The 27,953-nt window shown below is 37.5% G+C and overlaps 1 protein-coding gene across 1 annotated transcript; it reads left to right on the top strand.

The window, feature by feature from the left end:
- Positions 1–614: 614 nt before the first annotated feature.
- On the top strand, positions 615–27,953 carry LOC306876022 (matrix metalloproteinase-15-like). The gene is made up of 10 exons (XM_079426912.1): positions 615–867; positions 11,659–11,807; positions 13,139–13,261; positions 13,354–13,661; positions 18,027–18,188; positions 19,732–19,958; positions 21,915–22,053; positions 24,023–24,173; positions 26,176–26,294; positions 27,351–27,953. The coding sequence occupies exons 1-10, from the start codon at positions 739–741 to the stop codon at positions 27,824–27,826; spliced, it is 1,983 nt and encodes a 660-aa protein (XP_079283038.1). The 5' UTR covers positions 615–738; the 3' UTR covers positions 27,827–27,953.

Below are 27,953 nucleotides of genomic sequence, written 5' to 3'. Positions count from 1 at the left end.
TGCAAAGAAGAAATAGCACGTGTCTTTGTGTCAGGATAAATGTCCAGACTGGAGGTGGCACTGGACACTTTGCTGGTGTCCGTCTTGTTGGGCCCCTCCTCCAGCTTCAGCGGGACACGCAGGACTCCGCGCAAAGTCCGCGTCCCTCGCGTCACAACAAGACACCGGCGACCTGGAACCCGCCCAAGAAAACCGAGAGAAAACGTGGATTTTATAGAGAAGAATCTCTCGTATTAAATCTTTACAAGCAGGGTGGTGATCCAAGACAGGTGTCGGAGCGTGTCGTATCTGATAATAATTTGTGCGCTCTTGTATTGTGGTTACTGCGCGACGACCGACGAGTGAGTTTCTGTCCCAAGAAACGCAAATATCTCTGTCATAGAGGAAATTGATTTTCCACAGCGCCTGCATTGAAGTAGGTTGTAGCTGTAATTAATTTATATTAGGCACCACGTGAGTGGGATGAAACGACCATTAAGTGGGCACACCCGCTGGATATGATACCTAACACACTCAGAAACTTCAGCCAGAGCATCGGACCTCTTTGACTCCCGGGACAGCAGCGCCTGGGACTGAAGGACTGTAGCGCTTCTGCAGAAAGGACACATACAGGAGACCCCTGTCATGATGTTTTTAATCTGAGAGCATTGGACTTTTTGTGTTTTTAGTTGCAGACTTTGTGATTTGAACTTCTTTGGTTACACTTCTGAAGAGTTTTAGCTGCTGTCACTGATCCAGATGAGAATGATGGCGGTATTATGGGATGACCCGTTCACGTTGCCGTGGAGACGGACAGTAATTTATTCTCTTCTGGTGCTCTTGATGAGTGGAGCGCGCACCTTTGGAGATGAGACCTTTAATGGAGAGGTAATTATAATTATTTACAAATCAAAATTTTGTGTTTACATAATGTGTTTGTACAGTGTATATTTATTATCTATATATAAACACAAACATGTATGTACATATTTAAGAAATATGTTTATATATTAAATACATATATATATATATATATATATATATATACATGTAAATATTTAATATTTTCAAAATATATACCGTATGTGTTTGTATTTATATATAGCCTACATAATAAATATACACAGTACACATACATACATTATGTAAACAAAATAAAATGTTTATTTTGGACTCAATTAAACGTGATTAATCATTTGACAGCGCTAATATAGGATATATAGTGTGTGTGTATATATATATATATATATATATATATATGTGTGTGTGTGTGTGTGTGTTTATTTTTGCTTGCTCATTTAATACTGATTTTACTGCTCATTCTCTCTATTTAATATGTTTGATATAAGTGTAATCTATATATTTGGTGCGTTTCTCATTTAGGGTTAATGCACTGTCTCAGAGTCTCAGGTCTGGTTTTTATATGACAGCTGATTTCAGCTGAATGCTTGTAACTCAGCATGTGAATGGCTGTAATATCTGAGAGCAAATTAGAAAGTTGTTATTTAGTCTTTCACAAAACATTCTGAATCACCAACATTCTTACCTCTTAAATTCTTGTAGCCAAGCTTTGTGATTGTTTTAGTTTGAAGTGGTAGGAGGTATGAAGAGTTTGTAGTCTGTGTGGTTTGAGGTTTGTTAGTGGTGTGCCACTCCATGTGTGCAGTGCTGCAGTGGCCCAAACCCTGTCATTGGTGGTCTGGCTCTGTGCAAAGAGACTGATAGAAGCCAAAGATCTAAACTGTCTCTCTGAATATCTTATTATTCTCATCAGATTCACGGCAGGGAGTTATTATACTCATCAATCTGGCAGGGAGCCTCAACTTGATCCTTTCAGGAATCTGTTGCCTTCTCATACATTTACATCAGTCCCGACCCAGATTAACCTGAATGATTGGAATAACGTTAACAATAAAACTATACGAGCTCCTCTGGGCTGGAAGTAACATTGACCTCACATCGGGCAGTTGTAACCTGCAGTTCCCACACACCTGGCGATCACATCGGCTATGCTATCGCCCAGCAACTTTCGGATACTGAAGCCAACTTTTAGAAAAAAAAGAACACTTTTAGAAAAAAAGATACAAAAGCTAACACTTTTTTAAGGCACATATTTTAGGTACAAATATGTACCTTTAATTTATTAATATGCACTATGTACAAAGGTGTACCTTTTGAAAAAAGACCTTTTTTTCTGAAGGTATACTGGTACTCTTTGAACAATTAAATTCAGTTTATTCATCTAACAGTGTACCTCTTGAAAGATCTGGGCTCCTGCATCACTGTCCTGATCTCTGTGCTGGGCTTATAGTAATAGACGTATTTAAACCTACAGCTGACCCAAACCCTTTTAGAAAGAAGCAGCTTATCTCAGTAATTCTACCTGTCACAAATGTTGAATGACAGCAGACAGGCCTGCACATGCTGGATTTTTGGGGGATTATGTGTTAAAGCTGTACGACCCACTGATTTGGGTGTGTGGTGAGACAACTGTGGGGACAAAGGCTCAAATGCAGGTATAGAAAAGTATAATATGCATGCATTCCCTTGTCTACAGAATATCAGATTCACAGGTTGTGATTATGAAGTTGACCGACCCTCTATCTAGTGCTTAAAGTCCATGTTAAAGTCCATGCACACACATTGTTCTGGATCTACTTCCATTAATTCATTAAGAATTTAGTATGTTTTTTGAGATTTGCGATTAAGAACACGAATATTATAAAAACCGTGTCTCATTCAAAATTCATGGACTATTTGTCTTTAGAAGCACAAGGCAACTCAGGAGATGAACTTGTTTGTAACCTGATTCTAACATTCATGAATTTGGAGTTTTCTAAATGAGCGACCACGTGCCTAAGGTTAGTTGTTTGCATAAAACACGCCCACGCTTTCTCCATATAAGGGTTTTCCACACAACCTTTCTTTAACAGCCGTCTTTCACTGTGAGCAAACATGTGACACTCCTGCCTGAGAGAGCTTGTGCAGCAAGATGTTCAAGCAATGCCAAGTGTATCACCCTCAAAACCAGTTCAAACTGGTTTTATTTTAAAATGTAATTTATTCCTGTGATGGCGAAGCTGAATTTTCAGCAGCCAGAGCATCAGTTGTTGTCTTGTCCTTCTTCTTCCTCCTCTTCCTTTTCTTTGTCTTCTTCTTCCTCTTCTTCTTCCTCTTTGTCTTCTTCTTCTCAGTGAGTGAGCAGTAAAAAAGTCTGACTGTAGAATTATATGTTTTGGATGATCCCTTTGGAATGACAAAAAATGTAAACTCAAAGCTTGTGTCAGTTCACCCATAGCACAAACAATGTAGACTGTAGACGCTTGAGTGAAGATAGGGAGTGTTGTGAATACTGTGGGAATACTGAGTGTTGTGTTACTGTGTGGGTATTGCTCAGAGAGCCTTTTGTCGTACAGTTCTTTACAATACAATACTTCATAGAACAGCATTTGCTTTCTCAAACAAAGATATGATTTCAAAGTGGTGTCTTATGAACGCGTACTTCCTGGAGAAGGGATTGGCAACAGAGTTGCTTTTGGGCTGTTGTCTTTTCCTTCACTGACAGTCTTCCTTTTCAAACAGACTCATTTCTAGATATACCATGTGTATAAAGGAGAACTATCAGACATGTTTAACTAGCTGTTGCATGGAGGGTGTAGAGGTGTTGGCCTGATCTTCTGTGCTGCATGTGATCGCTGAATGCAACAGCTGTTTTCTAAATAGGCCACAAACAGAAACAGTTAAGAGACGTTTAGGACTGCAGGGCTCTCAGGCAGCTGAGGCACAACAATGAGACTTCTTGTGTTCAGCTGACTGTGTTCAGAGGTGCAGGGAGATAGAGAGACAGGAAGAGCTCGTCGAGCAGGGAAAGGAGGGGGTTTATGAGGACTGTACTTCATAGGGAGCCGACTGTATCACTTCCTACAACCTTATCTCTATCCTGCATTTAACCCCTGGAGTTCTGCTTTTCCCTCATGTTTTTTATCTGCGCTCTGTATCCATGGAATGTAGCATCCTTGTGATTTCCCATAAAGTCATGGCGAGCTGTTTGTGTGAGGTCTGGGCTGCCTCACTGTGACTGAGAGGGATAATGAGATGTGATTGGACCGTGGAGCCGCATTAACTGCTAAGTGTGTCCATGTCCCAGTGGATGACTTGTACTTCTGACTGGTTGGTCTACTTCCTCTCTTATTAAGAACCAGGGCCACATTCACCAGCTCAATTACTGCAAGTTCAAGAGGGGACTGAGCCAGATTCACTAGGCCTGCCTTGCTGTCTACTGTACATAGACAGCTGCTATATGCACACAGAAATGGACCATCATAAGTGATTGATTTGGAACGCTCTTTAGGCAGCAACTCTGAATGCCATACAGATAATGCTCCTTATGTGAAGCATGTGGCAGACGTTAAAATTGATGGAAAATCCAATGGAGTTTGGTGCATGTTGCAAAAAAACAAAACAAAAATACAATGCATACACATTTGGTAAAATAGAGCATTTGATTGAATTTTTTTTTATGAATTCTTTTTAGTATTTAATGAAATATATTTATAAAAAATATACTATAACATAATAATTTTACAGTTATTTTGCATCATCTGCATCATCAGTGCATTATGGCATTGTCCTCCCTGTCAGGATACCTGCGATGCTGATAAATGAAAAATAAAATTGTTAAATTAAAATTAGTTGAATTTTGATGTTGTAGCTGATAGTAAAATTATATTTTTTGTAAAATATAAAAAAAATTGTTTAAAATGCTTTAAATACTCTTATTAATCATAATGAGTGTTGTTTTAGAATCTTTTTTTAGATACTATATTCTTTAATATTTTAAATTATTTAATTTAAAATTTTCCATTTTCATTTAAATGTTGTTGTTCTTTTTATGTTTTTGCCATTTTCTTTTAGTACTTTTAATGTCTGTGTAGTTTTTATTTTTTAACTAAATTTTTAGTACATCAATCAAACTAAATTAAAATGAGAAATATTGATAAAAACTTATTTATTTTTTATTTATTGTAGTCCAGTTATATTGTATAGATTATAAGTATCTACTGTTTTTTGTAGTTATAATAACTGTTTAATACTTTAATTCTATATTGGCCTATAGTTGTTCAATATTAACTAACATGTTAAAATAACCGATAACTGATATGGCACAGGTATACTGTGTATCACTATTTAAAATGTCTTTTGGTGATATTTCTTCCTCTTTCCGAGAACTCCTTATATGATTATCTATTTAAGTTAGTTTGTTGTTGCTGTTCTCATTGATTAAGGTTATTGATTTACACAGCTGGAAAATGAAACTGACAGCTGATTGATGTGCTTTGTCCTTTGACCTTGCTTTGAGTCTCATTACCCAACTGCCTGCCATTAAGGATATAGCCTACATATATTTTTGAAATCTATTTATTGTAGACTGGATGTGCAGAGCTAGAGAAGACCACATGGAGTTTAAATGAAATTTGTCATTGCATTATTCCCCAAACCAGTTACCTGAATATATAAGAGCCAGAATCACGTCTGAAATGCCAAAAGCCCAGTCTGCCTTAACTTATTTCACTCCTCCCCTCCTCCATTATGCTCTGTTTTCCTGTCTTCCTCTTAATCTTTTTCACTTGATCTGGTTCGCTCGCTCCCTCTTCGCTCTCACTTAATGACCACAAAATGGCACGCACCCAAAGCCCAGGAATAACAGAGCTCTCTAGTCGTTAGATTCTTGGCTGACATTGTTCTGGACACACACACGCTCTCTCTCACACACACTTATCCAAACCAAAGTCTTTTCACGACGCGCTGTGAATCACAGGTTCCTGGAGGACATGCTGTTGGCAGCGGCTCTCAAGGTCCCGTTGAGCTAGTGCTGGCACAGGGGCTGATGGGAGAGAAGGATGGCTCTCCTTGCCTCTGTTCTCTGCAAAGCCTTACTCTGTATGCATGGCATGGAATGTTGTGGTGCTGGAATGGATGCTGAAACACTTTAGGATTTAAAAGCAGTTCTTCGTTTATCTCATCCATTTCGACGGACTGCAACAAATGATTCCAGGTGCCCTTGACCTAAAGAAGGAGCATATAAAGTATGAAAGCAAGAACGTTGTTGTCCTTTATGAGCCAGTAAGCAGAACTCTAGGGTAATGTCTTTCTCTAGTGGGAGTACACTCACCTCCCACCTCTCGCCTGCTAAAAGCCCCAGGGCTCTGAGTGACAAAAAGCCAGGCAGTCTAATCTGTGGGGGTAAGGTGTGTCCTGCCCTGCACAGTCCTTTAGCACTTCCCTCTCTCACAGCCTCATGGGAGACACAAAGAGGATTGTGTTCAGGGAGAGTAAGAAAGCTGGGATTGTTGGATTTGGCGTGGAAATACAAGAATAGTTGACAAATGAAATGGAAATGACACTTTTTATGTCATAAATGTAAATGATTGTGGAAAAAGTGTAGATTTGAGATGCTGTGGCTGCCTTTTTTCTTGTGCAATTCATTGTTATATTTCATCATAATTGTTGTGTGTTTAAAAACAAATCCTATTAGTCTCTAAAAACTGCATGAAAAAAAATATTTGAATCATTTTCGAAGTAAACGCTGTGATTGTACCACCAAAAGGTACCGACGTGATGCAAGAGTTGTTATTATTTGCTAGTGCATTGTTCTACAGTTGCTAAGGTTTTCTGAATGTTTTTAACATGTTGCTATACAGTTTCTAGGGTAGATTGCTAGTTGCTAGGTGGTTGTTTACTAGCCTAGGTTCAAAGAGCCCACGCCCAAATCTCTTTTATTGTGGTTATTAGATCAAGATCTGATAAAAAAATTGCTAATGTAATTTAAAGTGCATGTGTCTGTGTGTGTGTGTGCGTGTTTTAAGTAGTGCTGCTTGGACAAACAATGTGTGATTATATATCAATATGACTTTGTAATAAACATTGTAATAATAATAATCATAATAATTACAATGACTTATTATGCCATTACTAAATAAGATAATTAAAAGGTTTAATCACTAAATAAAGCAAAATGAGAAATATTAATATTGTAATATCTAAAATTACTATCTACAATTACTAATATTTACTGTAAATAAAAAGGAATTTAAGGAAAATAATATATTTTCATTTTACAGTATGACTGTAAAATTACAACTCTGTCTTAATTTCTTCTTATTCAAACTTTAAATCTTTATTTTGGCAAAAAAAACCACAAAAACAAAACAAAAAAAACACAGGGAGCCCTTAAAGCTCTTTTGTTGACAAAAACCAGCAAGTTTGGGAAGATGCCTAACACACGCACATTATAAGTGACCCAAACTCAGAGCACTTGTAGTGATGTGTTTGTGTTGAGCGCCATATGTGAACTGAGCTGCTCTGAGACACTGAAAACACTAGAGGATGAGCTGCTCGCGTATAAATGAACACAGTGTCATGCTTCACGCTAAAAAAACACAGCTAATGTATATTTATTTAAATGGGTCCTATTATGCTCTTTTACAAAGTCTTGATTTTGTTTTGGGGGTGTACTAGAACATGCTCTCATGCTTGGTGGTTCGAAAATCGCATTATTTTTCACATAATTTACATTATTACAATACCTTTCTCCCCAGCCTGGCACAAACGGCTCGATTAGTTCCAGGTTTGATGAAAGGTTCAGTACTGCCCCACCCCTTAACAAAACAGCAAGTTCGTCAATATTGCCATATCAATTCAGACCCCGAGAATATTGAACAAGAGGATCGCACAAAACCTTTGCACGCACAGATATTGCAAGACATATTAAAGTGGTAACATTACCCTTGTGAAAAAGAAGTGCACTTAAGTATACTTTTATAAAGTGTACTTATTGCAGAAATAATATACTTTAAAGAACACACATAAGAGCAAATTAAATGTTATTTTCGACATTTAAATACATCAAACACAATCAAACCTCTACAAATGATTCAGAATGCAGCAGCACGACTGATCTTCAACGAGCCCAAAAGAGAGCATTTTACACCTCTCTTCATCTCCTTGCACTGGCTACCAGTGGCAGCTCGCATCCAGTTCAAGACACTGATGCTTGCGTACAGAACTACCACAGGCTCAGCACCCTCCTACTTCCACTCACTATTACGAACCTACATCCCCTCCAGAAGTTTGAGATCTGCTAGTGAGCAATGCCTTGTGGTACCATCACAGAGAGGCTCAAAATCACTCTCCAGAACATTCTCGTTCACCATTTTATAACAATTGTTATAAAACATATCCAGTCATTGTAAATGGTTCAGTTGAGTGAAAGCAATAGACACAGTTGCAGTCTAAAGTTTATATACACCTTGCAGTATCTGAAAAAGGTTAATAATTTAAGCAGTAAGAGGGTAGAATCATTAAAAATGTGCAATTTCTGCTCTGATGAAGCAGTTTATTCTACAAGGTGTATGTAAACTTTTGACCACATCTGCATCACCTAAGAGGTGAATTACCTCAATCATCAGGGCAACATCGTAGTAGAATGCTGGGAGATGTTCCGTCAGATTTCCGGACCACACAATCTGCTTTATCAAACATTACATGCAAGATGAAATGAAAATGACATCCAAAATTTTCTGAAGACAGTTGGTTTCCTTCAGAAATACAGTGATATGAAAACACCCGCACCGGGTTCCGCTTTTGAAATGTGCAGTGCTCAACCATGCGTTCTCCTCACCCGCGAACCATTCAAATTTCCATAGACAGGATTTATTTGAATGATATTCTAATGCGCCACTTTGTGATATCACAAATACAGGAAAACAACTTTGTAGTCCAAACGAGCCATTCGTTGTAGTTCTTGAAAAGGGATTATTTTAAAATTAAATATCTCTCTTTGGAGTGGACTTTGAGATTTGTAACTTTGTAGATCTTTTTATGTCCAAACATACACAATACAGGTGCATCTCAGAAAATTAGAATATGGTGAAAAAGTTCATTTTTTCTTTTAACTTATTTCAAAAAGTGAAAGTGAAACTTTCTTATATTTTAGATTCATTACATGTAAAGTAAAACACTTCAAAAGTTTTTTTGTTTTAATTTTGATGATTAGAGATAACAGCTCATGAAAGTCAAAAAACAGTATCTCAAAATATGTGAATATTTACATTTGAGTATAAATTCTGGGTGTCTCTTGTTCTTTGAAACCACAATAATGGGGAAGACTGCTGACTTGGCAATGGTCCAGAAGACGATCATTGACACCCTCCACAAAGAGGGTAAGTCACAGAAGGTCATTACTGAAAGCAGTGGCTGTTCACAGAGTGCTGTATCAAAGCATATTAAATGCAAAGTTGACTGGAAGGAAGAAATTGGGTAGGACAATGTGCACAAGCAACAGGGATGACCGCAAGCTTGAGAATGCTGTCAAGCAAAGCTGATTCAAACACTTGGGAGAGCTTCACAAGGAGTGAACTGAAGCTGGAGTCAGTGCATCAAGAGTCACCACGCTCAGACGTCTTCAGGAAAAGGGCTACCAAGCCACTTCTGAACCAGAGACAACGTCAGACGCGTCTTACCTGGGCTGTGGAGAAAAATAACTGGACTGTTGCTCAGTGGTCCAAAGTCCTCTTTTCAGATGAAAGTAAATTTTGCTTTTCATTTGGAAATTGAGGTCTGGTGAAAGAATGGAGAGGCACAGAATCCAAGCTGCTTGAAGTCCAGTGTGAAGTTTCTGAAGTCAATGATGATTTGGCTTGCCTTGACTTCTGCTGGTGTTGGTCCATTGTGTTTTATCAAGTCCAAAGTTTCAAAAAGTGAAACTTTCATATATATTTTAGATTCATTACATGTAAAGTAGAAGTTTTGTAAAAAAGTTTTTTTTGTTTTGTTTTAAGTTTGATGATTAGAGCTTACAGCTCAGGAAAGTCAAAATCCAGTATCTCAAAATATTAGAATATTTCCTAAGATCAATCAAAAAAAGGATTTGCAAAGCAGAAAAGTCCATGTTATTTAAAGTATGTTTATTTCTGCACTCAATTCTTTGTCGGGGCTCCTTTAGCACAAACTCCAGCATCAGTCAGGAATGGCATGGAAGCGATCAGCCTGTGGCTCTGCTGAGGCACTATTGAGCCTTCAGCTCGTCTGTATTGTTGGATCGACTGTTTCTCATCTTTCTCTTGAAAATATACCATAGATTCCATATGGGGTTCAGGTCGGCATGTTGGCTGGCCAATCAAGCACAGTAATATAATGGTCAGCAAAACACTTGGAAGTGGTTTTGGCACTGTGGGCAGATGCTAAAGTCCTGCTGGAAAAGCAAATCAGCATCTCTATAAAGCTTGTCAGCAGATGGAAGCTAAAGTGCTCCAAAATCTCCTGGTAGACGGCTGCATTGACTCTGGACTAGATAAAACACAATGGGCCAACACCAGCAGACATCATGGCAGCCCAAATCATCACTGACTTCGGAAACTTCACACTGGACTTCAAGCAGCTTGGGTTCTGTGCCTCTCCAGTCTTCCTCCAGACTCCAGACCTTGATTTCCAAATGAAATACAAAATTTAAATTGATCCGAAAAGAGGACTCTGGACCACTGAGCAACAGTCCAGTTCTTTTTCTCCTTAGCCCATGTAAGATGCTTCTGATGATGTTTCTGTTTCAGAAGTGGCTTGGTAGCCCTTTTCCTGAAGATGTCTGAGTGTGGTGACTCTTGATGCACTGACTCCAGCTTCAGTCCACCTCTTGTGAAACTCTCCCAAGTGTTTGAATCAGCTTTGCTTGACAGTTTTCTCAAGCTTGCGGTCATCCCTGTTGCTTGTGCAACTTTTCCAACCCAATTTCTTCCTTCCAGTCAACTTTACATTTAATATGCTTTGATACAGCACTCTGTAAACAGCCACACCTTTCAGTAATGACCTTCTGTGACTTACCCTCTTTGTGAAGGGTGTCAATGATCGTCTTCTGGACCATTGCCAAGTCAGCAGTCTTCCACAATATTGTGGTTTCAAAGAACAAGAGATACCCTGAATTTATACTGTAGAGATGGTTGTTTAATGAAACTCAAATATAAATATTATAACATATTGAGATACTGGATTTTGACTTTCATGAGCTGTAAGCTCTAATCATCAAAATTAAAACAAAAAGCTTTTGAAATTACTTTACATGTAATGAATCTAAAATATATATGAACGTTTCACTTTTTGAAATGCAGTTTTTCACGATATTCCAATTTTTTTAGATGCACCTGTATGTAAACACTAGAATTTAATTACACAGTGTTATCTCCTTTTTAATAATCTTTTGAGTTCTTGAATTTGCATTCAAATCACTCTTTCAAATAGGAATGCTAATTGTCAGGAATTTTCTTAATTAATTAAATATTCCTTACATTTAATATTGCAAAATGTGGGAGACTACAAATGTCATGTGCAAATAGATTGCTCTTTACTTTTTCAAATAAATATACATATTTTTAGCCCACTGAATTTGAATACATTTTAACTATGAATTTAATTTGCAGTGTATGTTTGCAATTGCTGTTAATAACATGCATAACATGCAAAATACAGGTATGACTCTTTCTACATTAAGACTTCACTTTGTGTATTGTGAAATATTAATATAAATTGACAAAATTGTTATTTACAATAACCATGAACCTCGTTGATCACAAAAGGTCAAGGAAAATTAGATTTCTAATGAAATCCCTTATGTCTATGTTTTTGTCTTAGTCATGGCTGCGGCAGTACGGCTACCTCCCGCAGGCCAGCAAGCAGATGTCCACCATGCGCTCGGCTCAAATCCTGTTGAACGCCATCAGCGACATGCAGCGCTTTTACGGGCTGGAGATCACTGGAGTGTTGGACCCCGTCACCATCGAGTAGGACACTCACTCCATCACATGATCTAATGTATCAGCTACACTGTTAGAGCTACTACCAATACATGCCATTTATTTTCATGAAGCACTTACATCCTGTTTAACCTGTAACTGAACAGAAAAATGAAGGTCACCCTTATGGAGAAGGAGAATTAATTTTGAATATTGCAGGTTATTTAATGTCTATAAGTGGATGATCCTGTGGTTATGCATTATCAGTGGTAACTTTCTTTTTTTTTTTAAAGCTGGCTATGACATGAGTTTGATTGTAAATTTCTATAAAGGGTTAACAGGTGATTCTATTGCACTAATCTATGATAACACAATACTAACACATAGCACATAACGTTGAAGTGTTTTCTGTTACTTTCAAAACAAGATGATAGTTGCCTATTTAAAGGAATAGTTCACCCAAACATTTAAATTAGCTGAAAGATGTAGATCTGAACAGATTTGGAGAAATTTAGTTTTACTTCTCTTGCTCACCAATGGATCCTCTACAGTGAATGGGTGCCGTCAGAATGAGAGTCCAAACAGCTGATAAAAACATCACAATAACCTGCAAGTAATCCACATGATCTGCAAGTAATCCACATGAATCTAATTCATCAATTAATGTCTTGTGAAGCGAAACACCGTGTGTTTGTAATAAATAAATAAATCTAAGACGTATTTAACTTCCAGTAACAAGTCCTCTATCCATAATATTGCTTTCTATGGTGAAAAAATAATTCTGATTAATGAGAGAAATATGCACAGATCAAGCACAGTTTACAAGCGAAAACAGTCCAAAACAGCTCTAAACAAATATGTCAGTGAATTTTGATGTGGGGATGGATGTTTTCACCGGAATAAGTCTTATGGATTATAATGCCTTAATGATGGATTTGTTTCTTAAAAACACATACCTTTTCACTTCACAATATATTAATTGATGGACTGGAGTGGTGTGGATTACTTGTGGATTATTGTGATGTTTTTATCAGCTGTTTGGACTCTCATTCTGACGGCACCCATTCAATTTAGAGGATCCATTGGTGAACAAGTAATGTAATGCTAAATTTCTCCAGATATGTTCAGATGAAGAAACAAAATCATTAACATATTGGATGGCCTGAGGGTGAGTGAATTTATACATACATATTGTCTCTGATAATAGACAACATACCTAAAATGTTTGCCATAGCAAATAAAATCAAAGTCCACCACCCTGCACAGTGATGGATATAAAAGGGCCTCCATTTGTTCAGCTTTCTTAACATGCCTTTATTTTGTGCATGCCTATTAAAGTTCCTTTTGTACACTAAGCCCTCATCTGTTCCTTTTTTTAGGGCCATGAAGAGACCCCGCTGTGGCGTCCCAGACAAGTTTGGGGGTCAGATCAAGACCAATGTACGACGGAAACGTTATGCACTCACTGGCCACAAGTGGGACAAGAACCACATAACTTTCAGGTGGGTTTGGATCTGACTCTTCAGTCCATATTAGTCCAATGATTTTGATTGTAATTGTAACACTGTTCTTCTTGTGTCTGTCATGGCTGCAGTATTCAGAACCACACGCCTAAGATTGGGGAGTACAACTCCTATGAGGCCATCCGACGGGCCTTCAAAGTGTGGGAGAAAGTGACGCCGCTAACGTTTGATGAGATCCCTTTCCATGAGGTCAAATACGGCCGTCGGAAGGAACCTGATATCATGATCTTCTTCGCGTCTGGTTTTCATGGTGACAGTTCCCCGTTTGACGGAGAGGGGGGGTTTCTGGCACATGCTTACTTCCCTGGTCCAGGGATGGGTGGAGATACTCACTTTGACTCAGATGAGCCTTGGACCATTGGTTCAGAAAACCTACAAGGTGAGTCAAAAGGACTCACTCAGGTTTTATATTGTGTAATATCTAATATACATACGTAAAATTTTGTTAATACACTGACACTCAGTTATTTTTGAAAGAAGTCTCTTATGTTCACCAAGGATGCATTTATTTGATCAAAAATACAGTAGAACAGCAATATTGTAAAATATTAATACAATTTAAAATGTTTATTTAATTTAATTTAATTTCATTTAGTGCTGTCAAATGATTAATCGCGATTAATCGCATCCAAAATAAAAGTTTTTGTTTGCATAATATATGTATGTGTACTGTGCATATTTATTATATATATATAAATACATACACATGCATGTATATATTTCAGAAAAATATGTTGTGTTTATACATTAAATATATTTATTTATAATATAAATTATATGAATATAAATATAAACATAAATACATGTAAATATTTTCAAAATATGTACTGTATGTGTGTGTATTTATACATACATAATAAATATACACAGTACACATACATATATTATGCAAACAAAAACTTTTATTTTGGATGCAATTAATCGCGATTAAAGGTGCCATAGGTGATTGACTTCAGAAACATTTTTTGTTATTCTGGTTAAAAGTCTCTTCACATCCTGATAGCAATCATTAAGTTAAGTGGTCTAAATATATTTATCTGTATTTATATATTCTGTGGAAGCTGTAGGACTAAGAAGTGTTCGTCCAATCAAAATGCTCGGTCCGAGCGTTTTAATTGGCTTTCCTACCTGCCTGTCAACGCATTTGCATACCTCTGCGCACCCTGTTCGCACAGACAGGATACGTCATCAGCGCATTCACACACGCTGTGCAGACAGAGCGAGAATGGCAGGCAAACATCAACAACCTGATTTTCCTTCCTGGTATTGTATTACTTTTACTAACTGTGCTATAAAGTTTTCTCACCAGTGAATGACACATGATGTAGCCCAGCGGTTCCCAATTCCAGTCCTCGCGCCCCCCACTCTGCATATTTTGCATGTCTCTCTTAGTTAACACACCTAATTCACATAACCAGCTCGTTAGAAGAGAGCTACGTGCCTGAACTGTGTTCCGATTGATATGCTCCCTACACCATGTTCATTGCTCCCTACTCCCTGAGCAGGGGAAATCCGTTGAAGTTTATTTCACTTCGGAACATTCACTCACGGATTTGCGCTGCACAGCGTCTTCACACACAGACGAAACTTACTAACTAATAAAACTAATAAATACAATTTAAATCCACATCTCGCACACTTTAATGACCTTTGTATGGAACATATGCTTTGAACTGGAATCATGGCAAAATATCTGGTGATGTCCACTTCGCAGGGCACTTATGACTTACGGTCGAACAAAACAACCGTCGGACGTGATAAGATATACATATGAAATGTGCAGAGCGGGGAGGGCGCGAGGACTGTAATTGGGGATCGTTGATGTAGCCTATTGTAGTAATTTAATGTTGTCTCTGGTATTCTGCTCTTTGAGCGCATGTGCGTTCAAGGGGCGTGGCTTTGGACGGTGATTGCAGGGAGGGTGGGACGTTCGCTTTCAGTGCTATCAGGCTAAAGTTAGCATTTTACGAGATCTCCTATTGCACCTTTAATCGTTTGACAGCATTAATTTCATTCTATACCAGTGATAGCAAAGCCTTATTTTCAGCATCATTACTCCAGTCTTCAATGTCACACAATCCTTCATGGTGATCAAGTTCTCAAACATTAATTATTATTAGTACTTGCTTAATATTTTTTAGAAAACTGAGAATGTCTGGCAACATCTGTATCTCTCAGTTTCATAGAACCTCATGAATCTTTCCGTGGAGTCTAATGATTAAACCTGTGTCAACCCAAGTTATTCTGCCAAATCTACAGCAAACAAAAAGAAAAAGGTCACATTTGCAAGCCTACTTTTTGTGTTCCTTCTTGAATACTTAATAGCTGGTTTGTATTTGCTGTTGTGAGGTCTTCATGGTCCCGTGGAGGTGGGTGACATCATTTGAGACAGATGAGTGACTATGTGAGCCAGTGAGCAGCATGCCGATCTATTTAGAAGGTCAGACATTCCTAGAGACTCTTTTGCACTTTGCAGTAGAGAACTGTGATAAACAATAAGGTGCAGTGGGGTCCAAAGTCTGGTTTATTATTCTAAAATAAACTTGGAAAGGAAACTTTGTGATATTGACCATTTGAACCTATGTACAAAAGGTCAGAAGTTACAGAAATATCCTAACTTAGAATCTCTGTTTAGTAGCCATAGTGATTTCAGTTAGGATCTGATTTAGAACATTGATCTTCTCAGATTTTAACCCAAGATCTAACATTGACAGCCAATCAGAATCCACCCTATAAAGCGCTCAAGCTTGGTGTATCACGACCTTAAGTGATGTAATACGGCTCCTGATTTTAAAAGTAACTTGGAAAGGCGTCTTTGTCTATAAAAGGGTTAAAGGTTAATCATGGGATGTCTAGTTTTTAAGACGCTTTAATGAATCATTACAACATGCCACATTTGATTAACTACTGACACACTGACTGCAACATTCACTGAGGATACACATAATTCAACTTCAAAAGGAATCTCTAGGATTTTCCACAGCTTATTTCCATAGGTTTGTAACGTCTGGCTACAGGATCGTCATTGTTAGCAACAGTTGAATTTTCGGTCACAATGACACAGCTGTGAGGAGAGATCTCCTATTGCCCTGAAGTTGCATCTTTTAACAGTCGTGGCTCTCACACAAGAGCAGCTTTGAATGAGAAGTGCATTTGTCTGTGAAAGCCGTCATTAATTGAACTGTCTGAAAGCATTAGGACAGCAAGTTCAGTGCTTCTCTTATCTGCACAGTTATTAGCCCTAATGATGGTGCCTCTCTGAAAAAAAAAAAAACCTCTGAACAAGCAACATTACTGTCTGATGACTTCATACGGCCTGCATGGATTGTCCACACTAGATAATAATGGATATCGTCAGTATTAAAAGAAAGCAGTCAACCACCCCCACCCCCCGAAATCAGGATTTAAGAATTGCATTGAGCCATTTACACTCGCAGGGACACAGATCATTGTGACAGCGGGAAAATGGAGACAGAACGTGATTAAAATCAGTCACCGACTGAGTGCACTGTCACTGTGAGCGTTTCAATAAATCTCTGTAGTGTGCAGATAATTGCAAATGTTCTGCACTGATCTACTTTCATATCAGTATGTATTGAATGTGCACTTGCAGTATTTTTCTTAAAATGTACTGCAGATTATGTAATATTAATGAAGGCCACTTGTAAGTGCATTAAAAGTGTACACTTTCACAACTATTTCTCAACACCCTTTAGTATTATAAAAATTAAGAGTTTTATGTTAAAGTACTGCATTACTGTATCGAAAGGATTTCCATCTGATTATTCAACCAAAAATAAGTGTATTTTAAATTATGATATGAACGCAGTCCCTAGTTTGTGAACCAGTATTGATAAACAATTTGCCTGTTATAGTGTAATGATGCATTTCCCATTGTTACCTTCAGTGAACTTAATAGGGAGAGATGGATGGGGATCAAACTCAGCTGTGTATCAAACAGTCTAAGCTGAGTGTAAAACAGAATAAAGTCAAAATGACGCATTATTTGCAACCCCATTTTACTTCTGTAAAGTGATGTATTTAGTGAAACTTCAATGAGGGAAAAATGGTAGGGCAGAACTTCACTGCATTGTTTTAACTGTTCCATACTACCACACATGATCCATACTAGAGTTAGCTGTTCATTTTCCTTCCTGAATCACCTGCCAGCACTCATAGGTTGAAACTTAAGTGGTTTTAGTGATGTCAGCCAAAAGGGAAAGTAATTTCAGTCTCATTTTGATTTTAGATCACACAGACAAACATTTTTTTTGGAATAGCGTGCACAGATGAACTATTTAGATCAGGACGATGTATTAAGATAATAAAGTGAGGCCATTTTGATTTCATGCCACTTTAAAGTGCACATCACCTCAGGACTAAGCAAGAACTAACAGCGGAACCCTTTCCCCAAATCATCCTTAACTCTCCTCTTCACTCATGTCGTATTTACCCAGTCATTTAAATATAGCTGCACTTCCTTATCTTCTGCAAGACCAGAAGCGATTTTGTTTAATGTGTGCACTTAACTGCAGCAAATGTAATGTTCTAGTTGATGTGCAGTATATCATGTGTCCGTCAGAGTGTCCATAAAATGCAGCTGTGATCTCCCAGAGCGAATGAAGATTAATAAGCTGTTGTATCAGACATTCTGTACTAGTGACCTCAGTAAATCAGCTCATTGCTGACCATCAGCTCTCTCTAATACCACAGCCTCTGATATTTAATATGTGTCTCCCCGTAGGCAATGATCTGTTCCTGGTAGCCGTACATGAGCTGGGCCATGCCCTTGGACTGGAACACTCCAATAATCCTTTGGCTATTATGGCTCCTTTCTACCAGTGGATGGACACTGAAAACTTTGAGCTGCCTGAGGATGATCTCCGTGGAGTCCAGCAGATTTACGGTAACCTGATGATTGTGATGTCTTAAACATGACATTTCTGATTTTGTAGCATATTATCTCTGATCTGTGGAAGCAGATTTCCACCTCGGAATAAAAAAATAAATAAAGTAATGCAACCTTGCAAAATGCAAAAAGTCTGAATTGTGAGGAATAAAAATTTAAGTCAAGTTATCAGAGAAGTCGAATACTGTTTTCTTTTCTGTTATAAATGCAAGTTTATAAGTTCATACAATTTTGTAAGTCAGAATTGTGAAAATAAGCATTCATGCTGATGAATAAGTGTTTAGTTGAAGTTATTGCATATAGCAGTCAGTGCATTAGACAATGTGCAACATTTGTTCAGGTCTGGTGCCTTTAATTTTCCAGATTCTGTTATCTGTTGTTCTCCTTATCATCTGCCTTTGAGTAAAAAGTGCAGAAAATGTTTATAGGCACTTTATAGATTTACAACTTTAGATTACATTTTTGTTAGCTGTTAGTTTCCTGGTTCAGTCTTGACCAGAGTTATTTTAAACACGTGGTGTTGTAAAAGTTTGTTTGTTTGTTTACAGTAAGTAGTTTAAGGATTCAAGCTTATGGTGTAAGGTTTCTAATATTTTGTTTACTTTGCATTTGACCAGGTCATGTTTCTTTGAAATACTCCAGTCTTTGTGGACTTTAGTAATGTTTGTTTTAGCTTTGCATGAGGGAGTTTCAGCTGTGGGGAGAGCTGCATGCATCATTCCCACTTCAGAAGAAAGCTATTTTGGTTATGTCATGGCAAATTCATAAATCATTTCACTTATTTTTGGAGTTTGCGAAGGCCAGCATCACTATTATTGCTCATACATTACAAATTGAAGAGAAACCTAGTTTTAGGTCTATTAGAATTTCAAGTTTTGTGACATTTGTTCTCTTGACAAATAAGCACCCCCCCCCCCAATTCTCAGTATTGTAATGGTTACAATTTTTTTCCCTATTAATTCTCATTGTTGTCTGTCTACATTATCATTACGCATTGCATTAAATAATGACTGTAATAATGTAATATTTTTTATTTAAATCTAAATAAAGACAGTACAACAAATACTACTGTGTTGTTTAAAAATGGTAGAAATAATGGTAAAAATATCGGTAGAAATATCAATTTATCAATACCAATAATACAGAATTACCAATACCAATTTAAATCTTCATAAAGAGGGTAAAACAAATACTACAATTTTGTGTAAAAATGGTAGAAATAATGGAAAAAATATTATAATTAAAATAAATATTATAATTTGAAAAATATTATGTATATTGTAAATATTATGTCAATTGTAATAGGAAATAACGACAAATTATTAATAGTCAGCAAATAGGCTTCATTTATTTCAATCAAATTTTTATTTGATTTTTATTTTATGGGATGAAATGTGGGCGTGTTCTGTTTTGTAAAATTTGCATAAAATCTAATTCTCCATATTATATTTATCATATACTGAACTAAGAGGTTGCCACAGTGCTATTCTATTATTTATACAAATTCTGTAAGTAATTTGAGTTTGTTTGTTTCTTGTAGGACCCCCTAGCAGTTCTCCGACTCAGGCTCTCCCCACTGTGACCCCCCGGCGACCTGCCCATCCAGACCCCAGGGCACCCAGTCCTCCAAAGAACCCTCCTGGAGCGCCCCCTCGCCGGCCGGACAGGCCTCGCACTACCGATCGCCCCGATCACTACGGCCCCAACATCTGCGAGGGCAATTTTGACACAGTTACCATGCTCAGAGGAGAAATGTTTGTTTTTAAGGTGAGCTAAAGACCCTACATATCCACACACTTCCTCTGCATAAATGCAAAGAGAATTCAATTTCTAATTTTTTCTTCATAGTAATAAAATCCCTAAAAAGTCTAAAATTGGATTTTCTTTATGCAAAATAGATTTTCTTTTTTTGGCCATTGGATGCAATGTGTCCCAAGCATGTTTTTGATAGGCTTCATGAGATTCACTCAGCCACTGTAGTGCTTTCTGAATCAGATCAGCTCGAGCGCTGGAACAATAACAGTACACACTTCCAGGTGAAAGCCCTGGCATGCAGGTGGATGCCCGCTGAGGTCGGTCTGCTCTCAATCAGGCTTTAAGCAATGGGCCATAAAAACCCTAGTGCTGGTCTTTGTTACGGGGTAGAGCTCCATATAGAGGAAACGAGTCATGTATTTAAAGTCTGGAGTTGATCAGGAGATACATCAGACGTCATCTGCTTTGTGCCGTTTGCGTTTTTGTGGTCACGTCACATCATGTGATTTGTTCCTGCATGAAAGAAGTGCTCTCTGTGGCTTTAACAGAGAAGTGTCTTTAATTCTTCTCTCTTTTTATCTGGAACAACACTGTCCACATCATATGATCTTTCACTTTCTTTAGTCTTGCTGTTGGAGAAAATAGAAGGAATGTACAATATCTGAAAGAACGAAAATATGTTTGTACTTGAAATGCTTGACAAAATATACTACACTAGGTTATTTAAAAAAAATCTCATGAGGTCATTTAGCAAATATATCAGTGCCAGAGTTAACTTTATTGCAGATAGATATCTAGGGATCAAAATAGCATGGATACTTGGGGGTGGGTTGTTTTGACCAATGCATAAAATGTGAATTTTACATTTGTGTTTTCTAATATAATAAAAAAAAAATCTAAAATGTTTTATATACAGTATATGTATATAAGTAATTACTATGATTAATAATAATAATAATACAATTAATTTTGCTTATTATATTTATTTATCTTATTTCAATTTTTAGATGTAAGCAAAAATAGATTTAATATATTTTTTTCTATTTTATTATTTAAATTTGAATATAATCTTCATTATTAAAACATTAAAATTCTTATTTGTAGATGTGGTGAGCCAGAGGCAGACCTTACTGGACAAGCACAGATTGTTGGCAAATATTCAAGCGTTTTTGTTACAGGTGTTACTGTTTAACTGGCCACAATAGTCAAGTTATCCATTGGACAACAATCAGATGCCCTTGAGTGAAGGACCACCCAACAGTAATCTGCATTTCCCATGCTTAAAAAGGCAGTTTTCTGAAATAAGGCCATTCCCCATGTAACACAGTCCTACAAGTTTCCTCATGCAAGATTGTGTTCTTCCATGGAACAACAAGGGGTGTGTGTGTGTGTGAACGTGTGTCTGTTTGTGATGAGGTGTTGGGGTTGAGGAGTGTGTAGGGAGAAATCAGGATAAATTTAGAGTGTGTTGACCGCAGACCCGGCTCTGGTTTTAATTTGGGCTTGGTTTGGAACATACTGAAGGTCCTGGTGGAAAGGCAGAAGTGGGTGTATGTATGCACATGAACCTGATGTGTTTGACTTTACCTGTATAGAGTGTATATATGATTTGTTTCTGTTTGCAAACATTACTACTACTGCAGTAGCTCATGTTATGGGTCTGGCGTTCTAAACATTTAACGTCTGTGAATAACTTGTCTGTTGAAGACAAAAGAAGATATTTTGAAGAATGCTGGCAACCAAACAGTTGATGGTAGCTATTGACTTTCACAGAGAATCGTAGGGCAGGTTTTAGGCCTAGAAGACTAAGACTTCTTGGTCTGGAGGAGAACCAGAAACCCTCCTATTCTTAGCAGTGCACATGTCAACTGAGGGTTGTGGGACTGTTAATAAACCTGACCACCATTAGGAGAGAAATACACAACCATTATCATGTGGTCTGTGATTCATGTCTTATTACCTCCTCAGGGCCGCTGGTTCTGGAGAGTGCGGAGGAACAGAGTGCTGGATAACTACCCAATGCCTATTGGACACTTCTGGAGGGGTCTGCCGGGAGACATTGACGCTGCATATGAAAGGCATGATGGGCGATTTGTGTTTTTCAAAGGTATTTTCCCTTTCCGACTGCACTTGAAAATTGATATAGTTCTGTGCTGTTAAAAGTTAATACAGACCATAAAAATGCTATATTCATGAGAGAAATTATTACCCAGGTTGGCAGAATTACATCACATTGAAGTGCTTTTTACATTAGAACAAACCATTGATTTTGACGTTTGTCATTTAGTACAGGAAGTGCCCTTGATTTCCCTCAGCCATTAGTCTGATGGATTTTACAGGTAGACTTTTAGAGACATGACTTTTTGGTTTATATATGAGTTTAAGGTACATAAAAAAAGTAAAATATAAACATGTATATTTAAAAATTTTTATGGGTCAGATTTGTACAAATATTAAAATAAATGTTACTCTGTTTTATTTAGTTATTTTAGTAATTAATGTAATTCCATTACACATAAACACACTTTGCTGTGCAAACACTGCCGATTGCTTTGTAATTCTTAATCCATTGTTACTAGGGCTTCTAGAACTTATACGTCATATTTGCAATTTCAACAACATCCAGCTAGATAACTTTACCTTGGTGTCATATTTAAATCAGCCCGATTTATAACAGGAAACCAAATGTTTAAATTTCCAAGTCATAAAACTACATGAACAGTGTAAATGAATGGCTCTGGTGCAAAGTCAACTGGCCTGGAACTCGGTCAGTGGGCCACTCTCATCAAGCCCTGCCAGCAGATTGAGATCAAAAACTGCTCAAACCACAGTGAGGTTTCCCATATTAGTTATACATATCAACACCCTGCAACCCCTGAAACAGACATCTAATAACTTCCTGGTGAATATGAATGTATATTTGTTAGACTTGAGGAAAGCTGGCTCCCATAAGGAAACTGTGTATGGCAAGTGATGATGTCATTGGCAAGGCCCTTTAAAATTTGGATTTCTGCCACTTGAGAAAACCAGGAGACCAAAATCTTAGGAGCAACATCTGTTCTTAGTGAGGCGAGGCCAATGCGTCAGCTAGCGCTTCTACCAGATGCTGACAGCAGCGGTTGGACTTGGACATGGGCCCACTGAATCAAACGGGTCCACTAGGATGGTGCCTCAGTGTCTGCCATACTGTAAAATAATAAAAACTCAAGCTTATCCCAGTGTTTCTGTAACGGCTCCATGCGATGCTTTCGCTGTCACTTTAACCACTAAAATGTGGGATTCGAACCAAACCAGCATTGTTGGTGCATCTCTTTCAGTGCTGTAGTGCAGTTATTTGAGTTATAACAGAAAGTAAACACAAATCTGGGGTTGAGTTTTGGAGTTTGTTACTGTGCCAAAGGTTGGAAAGTCTCTGTACATGCACCATGAAATCCTGTTACCAGGGTGTTGAGTGTTGCTGCCTCCCTCTTCTTGTCTTTTCTACTTCCTTACCATTGTTTTCAACCTCTGGTCTTTTTCTTGATGTCCATTTTTTAACTTTTGAGGGTTTTTTAAAGCCTGGTTTCTAGTGGTTAACCAATATGATTTTTTTCGATGGGTGGCCGATGTATAAACCTGTATGATAGTAAATGAGAATAAAGCTGTGTCTCATTTGCTGTATTGGATACAGACTTCGAAGGCCACACCTTTAAAATCAGAGAAGGTCGAACCAAGCTTTGTTAATTGGATAACGCATCATTTCACAAAGCTCAAATCATCTCAAACTATTTTTCTCTCTCTCAAAAAAAGAAAAAGAAAAAAGTCTGTGCTGCAAAGGATCCATTCTTTGTATCCTTAATGGCCTGGGAAACACAAGGCTGCATTTGAAGAAACATTTGAATTGGGACAGCTTTTTGTCGCGCCGCTGTGACGCGTTCGATCTTGGAATGCAGCCTCTGAATTGGCACACCACTAAACATAGAATTGCTGAAATAATATACAAAAAAATCTTTCAAAAAACATTTACACAATATTTATTAGAAAGTGTCAGATTATCACTACCTCCTCCTTTTTCTCTCGTGTCCATCCACCTGTAGGAAGTCAGTATTGGTTGTTCAGAGAAGCCAACCTGGAGCCCGGCTATCCTCAAGAACTGATGGACTATGGCAGAGACATCCCATATGACAAGATAGAGACGGCCATCTGGTGGGAGCCTTCTGGCTTCACTTACTACTTCAAAGGAGACTGGTGAGGGGCAAGTCTTATCTTTTGTTCTGCAAATAAGTCTGCCTCTAATGTTTATTGTCTAATAATTTCCTTGAGTTTTTTTTTGGATGTTTTACTGACCCTGTTTACACCTGCTCTTAAAATCAGTCTCAGGTGATCTGATCACTAGAGATCAGCCCTGACAGATTGATGTTTACTCATGGTATTAACATGTCTTGCATGCTTCTTCAATGACCACCCCAGATCGGATTTCATCAAGGGGAGGCCACCAGTTTTTTTTTTTTTTTTGATGACAGACATCCATTTTTCATTAAATCGGTCAATGGGACATGACATGAAAATCTATTAATATAAAATTAATTTTAATTATAAATACAATGACCTCAATACACACTTTATATGATATATATACATATATTTCATTTCTAAACAAAAATTTATTTAAACATTTTGGAGGATGCATAAAGTCAAAAATGCCAGGGGGATGCAATATATGAACTTTCATTAAATAATAATTCATACAGTATAAAGAAAAACAAACAAACAAAAAAACAGTGCATAGACCTTAAAACTATTTTTATTACTATTTCCCAGAAAGAAAAAACAGTATATTAACAAATCTGCCTTGCTTATTAATATTTGAAAAACCTTTCTGCAAAATAAGTCTTGTGGTGCAACTAACATGCAGAAAATTAAGGAAAAGGATATCATGTTATGGATCAGATTATGTTATGTTATGGACCTCTTTATGACAAGCCAAGATTAATTTATATTGTAAGACATGATGTGTGATTTCCCCAAAAATGTGATTTCCCCATGAGGTGTGATTTCCCCCTGATATTTGTGAATAATAATAATAAATACATTTATACATTTTATTGTTTTATAATTTAATATACATAAAATATAACTTTTTACTTGGTTGCAACATGTAACAATTTAAATTTTGGTCCCACTTTGTGTCCCTAATACATGTGTACTTACATAGTAACTAGATGTGTATGTAGTATGTAACCACAGTGTAAGTACATATTGATACATAGTCTCTACAGCTCTAATGTTTGTGTAACTACACACATGTAACAACCCTCAGAATGGTATGTGTGAGTACAAATGTGTAACAGGACATTGGTAACAACACTTTTTGGTAATGAAAGTACAAATGTGTAATAGGACTAACAGCACTTTTTGATAAAGAAAGTGTTACACTTTATATTAAGTAGACAATTCCTATGGATTTACCATGTAATTGCTTTGATGTTGAACAGCAGTGGCCAGTAAGTTAGGCTTTACATATAAATTGTGGTTGGTGTCCAGGTTGTTACACTTTAAATTAAGTGGACAGTTCCTGAGGAGTTACCATGTAAGTACACTGGTATTACTGTGGTGCACCAACTCCACCAACTCGAGATCCAACTCCTCCCACTTTACATATCCCTAAACCTACCCATCTCCACCCCCTGGATCAAATTGTTCCAATTGCTCTTATACATACTATTGTTACAAAATGTAGTTATATAATTCCTGTTACACGAGTACTTAGTGAAGTGAAAAAAAGTGTTGTTACCAATGTCCTTTTACACATTTGTACTTACACATACCATTCTGAGTGTTGTTACATGTGTGTAGTTACAGAAATATTACCCCTGTAGATACTATGTAACAATGTGTACTTACACTGTTGTTACATACTACGTACACATCTAGTTTCTATGTAAGTACACATGTATTAGGGACACAAAGTGGGACCTAAATTTTCTTGATGTCAACCTTGTTCATATATATTTGGCAGAATGATAAAATGTTACATAAGTAGGCTTTTGTGTTTGTGTTGCATCAGAATTCATGATAAAAATGCAAAGTGACCACATGGAATATGGTTAGTGGTTTCAGGGCTGTTCCCTTGTGCTCAGATCATCTGTGATGAATGTTAATAGCATGTGTAAATGGGGTCTGTTGCTTAAATGGCTGCATCAAGAAAAAGCAGAATGATTTGCATTTAGGTGTGTTTGATAAACTACAGGTACTGGCGCTTTAATGAGCACTCCAGAGCCGCAGATCAGGACTACCCTAAGCCAATCAGTGTGTGGGGCACTTCTGTGCCGTCTTCTCCCAAGGGGGCCTTCCTCAGCGATGATGGAGGTGAGTGAGTGAAATGGTGTGTGGGGTTGAGGGGTCATCCAGTGCCTGTCTCCTTAATGTACAGGATGGATGGAGATCAATCAGACAGAGAAACAAAGGAAGTGAGAGAATGTAATGTGTGAAATGTGATTTGAGGAAATAATGTGATATTGGGAAACACTTATATCACTGAAAGCTCTTTCCCATTTAATGGAATGTTCCTGGTTTAAAACAAATTAAAACGTGTCGACAGGATCTGTGGCATGCAATCGATTACCATAGATAGACTACAATTTTGCCTTCAAAAAGTCTAAAAGACCTAAGTTTGAAAAACGTACAGTAATGGACATATAATAGTACATTTATCAGTTTAAAAGCAGAGATGTGCAGCTTGTAGTTTTGTTAAAGCAAAAATGTCTTAATGTTATTTGTGCTGTAAATTTCCATTTATTGGATTAAGTTCTAGTCATGTGTTACCCATGTAATTCGAGTGGCTGGATTTGCCGTTGTAAATGGTCCTGTACTGGTATTCTTGTAGGTAATGTGTCAAAGGTATAGAGTTTCATTACAAAATTTGACGGCTAGCAATCTGACCACCTCAGGATCACCTCAGGATCACCTCGGCTATCTGACAATTGCATGAAATTTAAATCTGTTCCAAATACCAAAAATAGTAGTTCAGATTGTACATTTTTACATGGTCAGCTGTAAATGTAGTGCGCATAACCTGAGATGGCTGTCTGATCCATTAAGAAGTATGATGACTAAGTGTCAAAAGGCCAAGTGTGTATTTTAATGTTCATCCCATAGACTTCTATTATAAACATTACTAAAAATATACATTTACAGTTGAGCTTCGCATTCATTTAACCTGACAGTCTCAACCCATATGGCAATATATATATATATATATATATATATATATATATATATATATTTATATTTGTGTGTGTGTTATGTTTTGTATAGTTTTATAGTTTATAGTTTTGATAAGCTGTCTGGTTTGGTTTTATGTAATGTCAGTGATGCACTTTTAACACATTGTTCTCTCTCCAATCTTGTTTGTCTCTCACATAGCTTATACGTACTTCTACAAGGGTACAAATTACTGGAAATTTGACAACCACAGAATGACGAGCGAGCCTGGCTACCCAAAGTCCATTCTTAGAGACTTCATGGGCTGTAACGTGGACCTCAATCCTGACAGAGACACCAATGTGGATCCGGGACGCAAGGGGCCTGACGGCCCACCCTTCAACCCAGACGCTGGCCGAGACAAAGAAAAAGACAAGGAAAAGGACAAGGACAAAGACAGAGACAACACCAATGATGTTGACTATAAAGAGGAGACTGAAGAGAAAACGAATGAGGTGGATGTAGTTCTGACGATAGACGAGACAGAACGCACCATGAACATCATCATGGTGACGGTACCCCTGGTCCTGGTGCTGTGCATCTTGGGACTGATCTACGCGATCATTAACACACTACAGAGGAAAGGAGCACCCAAGTATTTAGTTCACTGCAGACGATCACTGCAGGACTGGGTTTAACCTCTCAAGTGACCCTCGATCCCTGTTCTGCCCTTTTATTTCACACATCCAAAAACTTTGCACACACAAAACACCACCATAAACATGCTTACAAACATACACACACACATACAGATACTGACACACA

This window comes from Barbus barbus (genome assembly GCF_936440315.1).
Source record: "Barbus barbus genome assembly, chromosome: 1".
Taxonomy (NCBI): Eukaryota; Metazoa; Chordata; class Actinopteri; order Cypriniformes; family Cyprinidae; genus Barbus; species Barbus barbus.
This window is presented reverse-complemented; position numbering and strand designations above follow the sequence as displayed.

Coding starts and splice junctions, on each gene's coding strand:
- LOC306876022 (XM_079426912.1), top strand. CDS start 739: ATGAGAATGATGGCGGTATTATGGGATGACCCGTTCACGTTGCCGTGG. Junction 13,262..13,353: donor AAGAACCACATAACTTTCAG/GTGGGTTTGGAT, acceptor TCATGGCTGCAG/TATTCAGAACCACACGCCTA. Junction 26,295..27,350: donor CTTCCTCAGCGATGATGGAG/GTGAGTGAGTGA, acceptor TCTCTCACATAG/CTTATACGTACTTCTACAAG.